This window comes from Charadrius vociferus, unplaced genomic scaffold (assembly GCF_000708025.1).
Source record: "Charadrius vociferus isolate BGI_N301 unplaced genomic scaffold, ASM70802v2 scaffold1291, whole genome shotgun sequence".
In the NCBI taxonomy this organism is placed as follows: domain Eukaryota; kingdom Metazoa; phylum Chordata; class Aves; order Charadriiformes; family Charadriidae; genus Charadrius; species Charadrius vociferus.
In genome coordinates this window covers 5,943-14,596 of record NW_009646878.1, presented here as the reverse complement: position 1 = coordinate 14,596, position 8,654 = coordinate 5,943, and the positions used below count along the sequence as shown (strand labels likewise).

The following is an 8,654-nucleotide window of genomic DNA, read 5'->3' as shown; positions in this document are numbered from 1 at the left end:
TGTAGGGAATGAAAAGAGAGAAGCAACTGTTTGGTTTAGTGACTTTGCATTCTGGCAAAGGCACAATAAAGAAACCAAACAGATTCCCTTGACCTTTCAGTCTCTATGCCTATTTCTTAGACCTTTAATTTATTATTTTTATTTCTAATATAGAAAGATACTGTAATTATTGTTACAAGTGAACATAGGTCAAAGTGTATAGGGGATCAAGAAATGTTATTCTTGTATAACCTGTGCACTTTGACTTCTACCACCTTAAATTACTAACCCTGTATAAAATACTGCTGTAAATGGCAGCTCATGGAATAAAGTTGTAGAATGATTTGTTTCAATCTTGTATCTGAGCTTCCATTGAACAGTGGTGTTTTAATCTTTCAACAAGTCCTATTTGCTGTAGGTGCTGGGATTAATCAATTTGATTTTGTATTGCTCTCAAGGCTAGAGCTAATGGTCTGCAGTCCTGTGTGATTATCATACGTATTCTTCGTGACCTCTGTCAGCGGGTTCCAACTTGGTCTGATTTTCCAAGCTGGGTGAGTAATGTTCTTTTGAACGAGTCTTTTTAATGCACGTGGTACTGCAAGTAAAGCATAGGAAAGCGTTAACTACAGTTTTAAAATGTAGACTTTTTCACGGAGTAATGTAGTGGTTTGTTTGGGTTTTTTGTTTTTGGGGGTTCGCCCCCCAACAAATGATCCAGATTCCATCTAAAACTTTAAATTTCTGAGGTTTTGTCATTTGGAGCCGGAATTTTTTTCCAAAAGTAATTTTCTTGTTCTTTTGAATTCTTTGTGGGTAGTGGTCTTATTCCAGATTTTAGCATTTTTTCCTTTACTCTGTATAAAAGAATCTTTTTTTTTTTTTTTTTTTTTTTTCCTAACCACTTACTCTGAATTGCTTGGACTTCACTGAAACTGATTGAAAACGTCAGCTACGCCCAGGTAGCTCTGTGATAACAGAAAGGCTACTTGAAAGAATAAATCACAGTAATTCCTGCAATCATTAATATATCCTTTCTGCAACATGAAATACCACAGTACTAGTCTGTGGATGTGTCACCATTAGCATTTTAATCAGTGTCACTTAGAAACAGATCTCTAGGTTGTACCCAGTTAGCGCTCTCAATTCTTGCAGCCAAGTGTTCTTGGGGCATTCTTTTTACATTGACTACCTTAAATGATGCTCTTCAGGAGTGCAACTTGTGCTCCAAACATTAACAGATGTTCAATTTGTGGACTGGACAAAGTTAGTCTGAAACAAAATCTCTGAAACGTATATACGTGGAGGTAAACTCAGCTCTGACTGTTTTGTTTCATAGACCAAATCCTGTTGCGCTATGCTGCTTCCTAATGTAGACTTTCCAGTTTTAGCAGGAAGAGCGCTAACATTGTCAAGACAGTTACAGAAGTTGGCATTATTTCAATGAGAAATGTTTTACAACTGTACTAAGCTTGCAGACAATTTTATTAAATTAATTTTGATAATATTTGTTGCTTCTGGAAAAAATGTGGAGCAGTTATTTCTGGTTTTTAAATATTTAAAGTAAAAAAAAAAAAAATAGTTCCAGTTTCCATACTACACTTCATGAAAGATACACTGTACAAATATAGCTTAAAAGAAGCTAAGAAGTACATAAGTGCCCTCAATATCACTATGATACTGAGTTTCCAAAGAATAAACACTGGCATGCTTTTAGAAAAGCTTCCTTAGAACTATTGCAACACACAGCAAGTACATAGATGAAGAACAAGGAATGTTGTTTCTTATTTCTCATAATATCTGTTTTAAGGCACAGCCAGAAGGGAAGAGAGGTATGAAGCAGTGTATCAGGCCTAGCTGTGTCTCGGTTCTTTCCAAAAGGGCTTCCTTGCTTGCTCCTGGTACTTGATGCATTGCCAGTGATATGAGTCAATATTGAAGTCTGTGTAGTCAGTTGTTCTTTTGGCCTGTTGGCAAAGTCTTACTGACAAAAACAAATACAGAATGAAAATGGTGATTTTAAATATATGTAACTCCTGACAGGCACAGATGAAATTTCGTAGATCAAAGAAATATATTTTTCTGGATACACAACTTTTCCTGACCTGTATGCTAGAAGCCTGTTACAAACCAAAGAGATGCCAGAGCTTTTCAAAAAGAGCCTAAGTAGTTGTAATAATAGAAAATATTAGGAAGTCTAAACACAGACATTCGTATCAGCCTCTTTATATACCTAAAAATAAAAACTAAATTAGAAGAATTTTGTCAAGTTCCTACAAGTTAGAAGGAACTAATATTCAAGGTTGATTTTTTAAGTTGCGGACTTCAGCATATTGTATGAGGATTTAGAAGAACTAAACTTGAATAAATGCAATAACATGATCTGCTTTTTTTTTTTTCTGTCCTGCTCTATTTTGCGTCATACTTAAAAACAACTAAATTGTTGCTAAAACTCAAAAGCTTGATCCTGAGTGATACAGTGGGAGCACAGAAATACAGTGCTCAAGAATTGAAATTTGGCAGTTAAATTGAGCTAAAATAGAAAGGAATGGGCACCCTTAGTGAAGGGTTGTAGTCAACACTGCCTATAGTTACTTGCATGCATTAGAATAGGCATTTACTCTTGGAAAATAAAAATAAAAGGCAACATTTGAACAACTGTAAACTCAGGAGAGGAACCAAAAGACTAAAGTCTCTCTCAAAAAAAAAAACAAACACCAAAAACCGAGGCACGTTGTTTTGAAAATGAATCTTGTCAAAGAGGTGGTATTGAAACATCCATTTAATGCTGAAAAAGCTAAGAAAATCTATTCTTTACTTTTGCAAATATCTTTGATAGTTTTTTCTGGGGGAAAAAAAGGTCTAATAAAAATAAACAATGGAAATATTCACAGAAAAAACTATTTAAAATACAGCTAATCATTTAAACCATTTTAACTAATATAAAATAATGTGTGAATTTTAGAAAATCTGTTTATCATCAAGGGTTTTTTTACGCTTATTTAACATCTGAGTTAGTGTTAGCCTATATCCAGGAAAAAACTTGCTGTCATCTTCAGTTTTGCTAAACTGAAGAACTAATAACCACTTAAATGTTAAAAGGTCATTAAATTTTTGATGCTTTAAGTTTCTGTATTCTTTAGAAAAAATAATTTCTCTGTAGCATCTAATTTCATTAGATGAATCAAATTAATCATTTCATACTGTGTGCTGTTTATTCATGTCGCTGACAGATTCCAGTGACCCACCATGTTTCATGCTCTCTCAAAAAATGGCTGGACAAGTTGTCTACATGCATATGTTGGCTACTACTGTATAAATTTCTACAAAACTTTTGGACAACTTGTGATGAGAAGTAGCATATCCATATCAGTAGTCAATGTTAATCTTGCAGCTTTCTTTTTGTTCATCTTTATAAAATATCTGATTTTTTTTTTTTTTATTTTAACTGAAAGCGTTCTGTGATGTGTAAAGTTCTTCAAAATTCCAGTATCAAAAGTTCTATATTGAACAACAGTAGTAGCTTTTTTTGTTTGTTTTAATCAACCTTCTAAATTGGCTGGATTTCCTTATTGTTGGTCTAGGCTATGGAGTTGCTTGTGGAAAAAGCAATTAGCAGCGCTACTGGACCACAGAGTCCTGGGGATGCATTGAGAAGAGTTTTTGAGTGTATATCTTCAGGAATCATCCTTAAAGGTAAGTTACATTTGATCAGTGTCTGTATACTTATGCTTAACTAATGTTAAATCTGTAATCTTGGTTGAAATAAGGTAGAGATTTGCTACTAATTAGCCTAACTGTTGTAGGTGGTCCTGGCCTTCTGGACCCTTGTGAGAAAGAGCCTTTTGATACACTTGCTGTAATGACAGATCAGCAACGAGAGGATATTACTTCAAGTGCGCAGGTAAGGAAATGTGTGAAGTAACTAAATTTGATGGCTGGTTTTTTGGGGTGGGGTGGTGGGTTTGTTTGGGAGTTTTTTGGGTTGTTTTTTGGGTTTGTTTTTTTTTTTTCAAATGGAGCTATATGGTGGACATGAATTTTCCTTTCTTAGAATATAGTCCAGTCTTTCAGATGATCAGTCTTAAGCTAGGCAATGAAAATGTCACAACAGAGGATGTTTAATAGTGTTCATTTTTGGACTAAAATTAATGTATTTTCCTGAAAAGTTTGAAGCACTCCCATATATATATATATATCTGTAAAGATGCTTACTCTACAGCAGTACGTTCTTAGACTTAAAATTACATTGGAATTTAATATTTTATAAATAAATCTGTGTAGGTTTCATTTTTAACATTTATTGTATTCACTTACAGTATTGACCAGTCACACTTGCAGCTTAAGAGGTTACTGCCCCTACTTCTTCATTTGATCCTTTTGCTAAAGATTACTAATGCGTAATGGGACATGTGAGGTGTGACCAGGTGGACAATCTGCTCAGCCTGGTGGCAGAGCTAAGAGAGGAAGTAGAAAGGGTAAGGAGCATCAGGGAGTGCAAGAAAGAAAGAGATTGGTGGAATCATGCTCTGACCTCACTGAGATAGAAACAGAGACAGACACCAGAAAAAATCCAAGAACAAAAGGATCCCGTATCCTCCTCCCGCCAGGTTGAAAGCGGTGGCCAAATGTAGAGCTGTGAATGGAGGCAAGTCTGTGCTAGGGGCAGCAAGCGAACTCCCTCCTTGCCTACCTAGGTGGATCTGTACAATAGGTATGAGGCTCTGGATGAGGTAGGCCAGCCCATGGATGATGTGGAAGACTGTCTGACTACACCAGAAGAGCTGACAGGACCGGAAAGGCCTACCCCCCTGTATAACGACCACCTCCGTGAGGAAGAAAAGACAGGTTATAGTTGTAGGCAACTCCCTTCTAAGGGGAACAGAGAGTCCAATATGCCGGCCAGACCCTCCGCTTGGGGAAGTCTGCTGCCTCCCTGGGGCCCAGGTTAGGGATATCACTAGGAAACTTCCTAGCCCGGTACAGCCTTTGGACTATTACCCACTGCTGCTCTTCCATGTGGGTGGCGATGAAGTGGCAACACATAGCCCCAGGGTGATTAAAAGAGACTTCAGGGCCTTGGGACGGTTAGTAAAGGAATCTGGGGCGCAGGTTATCTTTTCTCTCCTTCCAGTTACAGGCAATGACATTGGAAGAAACAGATGCACTCAGTCTGTTAATACATGGCTCCGTGTCTGGTATCACCAACACAATTTTGGGGGTTTTGACAATGGGATGGCCTACACGGCACCAGGCTTGCTGGTGTTGAATGGGGTTCATCTTTCTCAAAGGGGGAAGAGGAACTTTGTTCATGAGCTAGTGGGGCTCATTGACCAAGCTTTAAACTAGACTTGATGGGGGAAGGGGGGTATTATCAGGCTTGCCTGTGACAAGCCAAGGGATGACACACCAAGGTTTGAGGGATGGGGTGCTAGTGAGGGCACTCAGCCTGTTGCTCTGAGATGTGCTGGCTACACTGCAGCACACTTGAAGTCTTATGGAGGTGAGCCAGGGGCTCCTGAGGCTATAGGAACCAAGAGGCCTGGAGAGCAGCACAAAGGAATTGTAGTCACTCCAGCCAGTAAGTCAGCTTCAATGGGGACCCAGCTTAAGTGCCTATATGCAGACACGCATAGCATGGGGAATAAACAAGAGGAGTTAGAGACATACGCACGCCTCCAGGGCTATGATCTCATTGGCATCACGGAGATGTGGTGGGATGGTTCTTATGACTAAAGTGTTGGAATGGAAGGATACAAGCTCCTCAGGAAGGATAGGCAGGGTAGATAAGGAGGGGGTGTTGCCCCCTATGTCACTGAACAGTTGGAGTGCATGAAGCTCCACCTGAGGATGGATGACGAGCTGACCAAGAGCCTATGGGTCAGGATTAAAGGGAGGGCAGAGGCAGGTGACATTACAGTGGGGGTTTGCTGCAGGCCACCTGACCAGGAAGAATGAGTGGTTAGTATTCAAGGATCACCTCCAAGCTCAGGAGAGATGTATCCCTACAAAGAAGTAGGGCAAAAACGCCAGGAGACCTGCATGGATGAACAAGGAGCTCCTGGACACACTCAAAAGCAAAAAGAAAGTCTACAGAGGGTGGAAGCAGGGACAGGTAGCCTGGGAGAAATAAAAAGAAACTGTCCAAGCAGTCAGGGATCAGGTTAGGCAAGCTAAAGCCCAGATAGAGTTAAATCTGGCCAGGGACATCAAGGGCAACAAGAAAATCTTCTTATAAGTATGTCAGTGATTAGTCAGTTACTAAGTCATTATCCTTTATATTTGAAAAGCCGTGGCAGTCCAGTGAAGTTGCCATTGACTGGAAAAGGAGAAATGTAACCCCCATTTTCAAAAAGGAAAAAAAAAAAAAATGACCCGGGGAACTACGGGCCAGTCAGTCTCATCTCTGTGCCTGGCAAGATCATGGAGCAGATCCTCCTGGAAACTCTGTGAAGGCACATGGAAAATAAGGAGGTCATTGGTAACAGTCAACATGGCATCACCAAGAGCAAGTCTTGCCTGACAAATTTGGTGACCTTCTACGAGGGGTTTACTGCATTAGTTGATAAGGGGAGAGCAACAGACATCACCTACCTGGACTTGTGCAAAGCATTTGACAGTGTCCTCCGTGACATCCTGGTCTCTAAATTGGAGAGATGTGGATTTGACGAATGGACCACTCGGTGGATGAGGAACTGGCTGGACAGTCGCACTCAAAGAGTTGTGGTCAGTGGTTCAATGTCCAAGTCGAAACTAGTGACGAGTAGTGTTCCTCAGGGGTCGTTAGTGGAACCAGTGCTGTTCAACATCTTTGTTGGCAACATGGAGAGTGGAATTGAATGCACCCTCAGCAAGTTTGCTGACTACACCTAGCAGTGTGGAGCAGTCAACACGCTGGAGGGAAGGGATGCCATCCAGAGGGACCTGGACAGGCTTGAGAGGTGGGCCCATGCCAACCTCATGAAGTTCAGCAAGGACAAGTACAAGGTCCTGCATGTGGGTTGGGGCAATCCCAAGCACAAATACAGGCTGGGCGGAGAATGGATTGAGGACAGCCCTGAAGAGAAGGACTTGGGGGTGTGGATTGATGAGAAGCTCAACATGAGCTGGCACTGTGCGCTTGCAGCCCAGAAGGCCAACCGTATCCTGGTCTGCATCAAAAGAAGCGTGGCCAGCAGGTCAAGGGAGGTGATTCTTCCCCTCTACTCTGCTCTCGTGAGACCCCACCTGGAATATTGCATTCAGCTTTGGCATCCTCAGCACATGACATGGACCTTTTGGAGCGAGTCCAGAGGAGGGCCACAAAAATGATCAGAGGGCTGGAGCACCTCTCCTATGAGGAGAGGCTGAGAGAGTTGGGGTTATTCAACCTGGAGAAGAGAAGGCTCCGGGGAGACCTTATAGCGGCCTTCCAGTATCTGAAAGGGAAAGATGGGGAGGGAGACTCTTTATCAGGGAGTGTAATGATAGGACAAGTGGTAACGGTTTTAAACTGAAAGAAGGTAGTTTTAGATTAGATATTAGGAAGAAATTCTGTACTGTGAGGGTGGTGAGACACTGGAACAGGTTGCCCAGGGAAGTTGTTGATGTCCCATCCCTTGAAGATTTCAAGACCAGGTTAGATGAGGCTTTGAGCAACCTGGTCTAGTGGGAGTTGTCCCTGCCCATGGCAGGGGGATTGGAACTAGATGATCTTTAAGGTCCCTTCCAACCTAAACCATTCTAAGATTCTGTGTGACAAGCCTTGGCTGCTTCAGTGCAAGTCCAGCAGCTAAAATACATGTATATTATTTTTAAGCTAAGATGATGTACTTTGTACAGAAGCAGCAAATGTGACATACATGTTTTATTGTGTTGACTTTGGGGGAAGGAAGAGGGGATAATAAGAGCTAAGGATAATATATACCACTAATGTTCTTCATTAATTGTTTGAAAAAGTACTCGAAATTGACATTTGTTTCTAACAGAAAAATCTCATTTCTACCCTTTTTCTAGTTTGCACTGAGACTCCTTGCATTCCGTCAAATACACAAAGTTTTAGGAATGGATCCGTTACCACAGATGAATCAACGCTTCAACATCCATAATAATCGTAAAAGGAGAAGGGACAGTGATGGGGTTGATGGATTTGAAGCAGAGGGAAAAAAAGACAAAAAAGATTATGATAACTTTTAAAAATGCTTGTCATCAGTGCTAAGATCAAAGGTGATAAAAAGTCCATTTGTTGCCTTGCTCTTAAACAGACACAATGCCTGTTTAAATGGCCAAAACCAACTCAGTCGTTAGATTTGGAAGAGAATAACCTAGCTCTTCTGTGAGAGTCTGAATATTTTAATGGATGTACTGTATCAGACAACTTATGGATGGAAAGACTGCAAATGGAAACTGTTGTCATTGGAAAAAATAGTTTGAGGGTTTTTTCCTCATTGCATTTTCTTTAAATGTGTTGCTAACTTTAGTAACTTCTTTTTTTTGTCTTTTTTTTAAGTGCATTGTCTTATCTTGATTGTATTTAATGCAGCATTTGTGCTTCTGTTGCTATGTGTATTTTGACTTTTTATTTAGAAGGTTTTTTGTTTGCCTTTGATACTAGTTGTAAATTACTTTGTGTTAGATAGTATAAACTGTTCCCCTCACAATTAATGTTTTACAGAACTTTATTTTGTAAAGTGAGA

General features: G+C 40.2%; 1 protein-coding gene across 1 annotated transcript in view; it reads left to right on the top strand.

Moving 5' to 3' along the window:
• LOC104294770 (zinc finger RNA-binding protein-like) overlaps nt 1-8,154 on the top strand; it is a gene marked incomplete at its 5' end in the record, with an annotated part of 32,889 nt that extends 24,735 nt beyond the window's left edge. Inside the window, 4 exons of the mRNA XM_009894417.1 lie at nt 438-533; nt 3,564-3,675; nt 3,786-3,883; nt 7,975-8,154. Coding sequence (XP_009892719.1) covers nt 438-533; nt 3,564-3,675; nt 3,786-3,883; nt 7,975-8,154 — 486 coding nt within the window. The remainder of the gene's footprint in view (nt 1-437; nt 534-3,563; nt 3,676-3,785; nt 3,884-7,974) is intronic.
• Between the last annotated feature and the right edge of the window lie 500 nt (nt 8,155-8,654).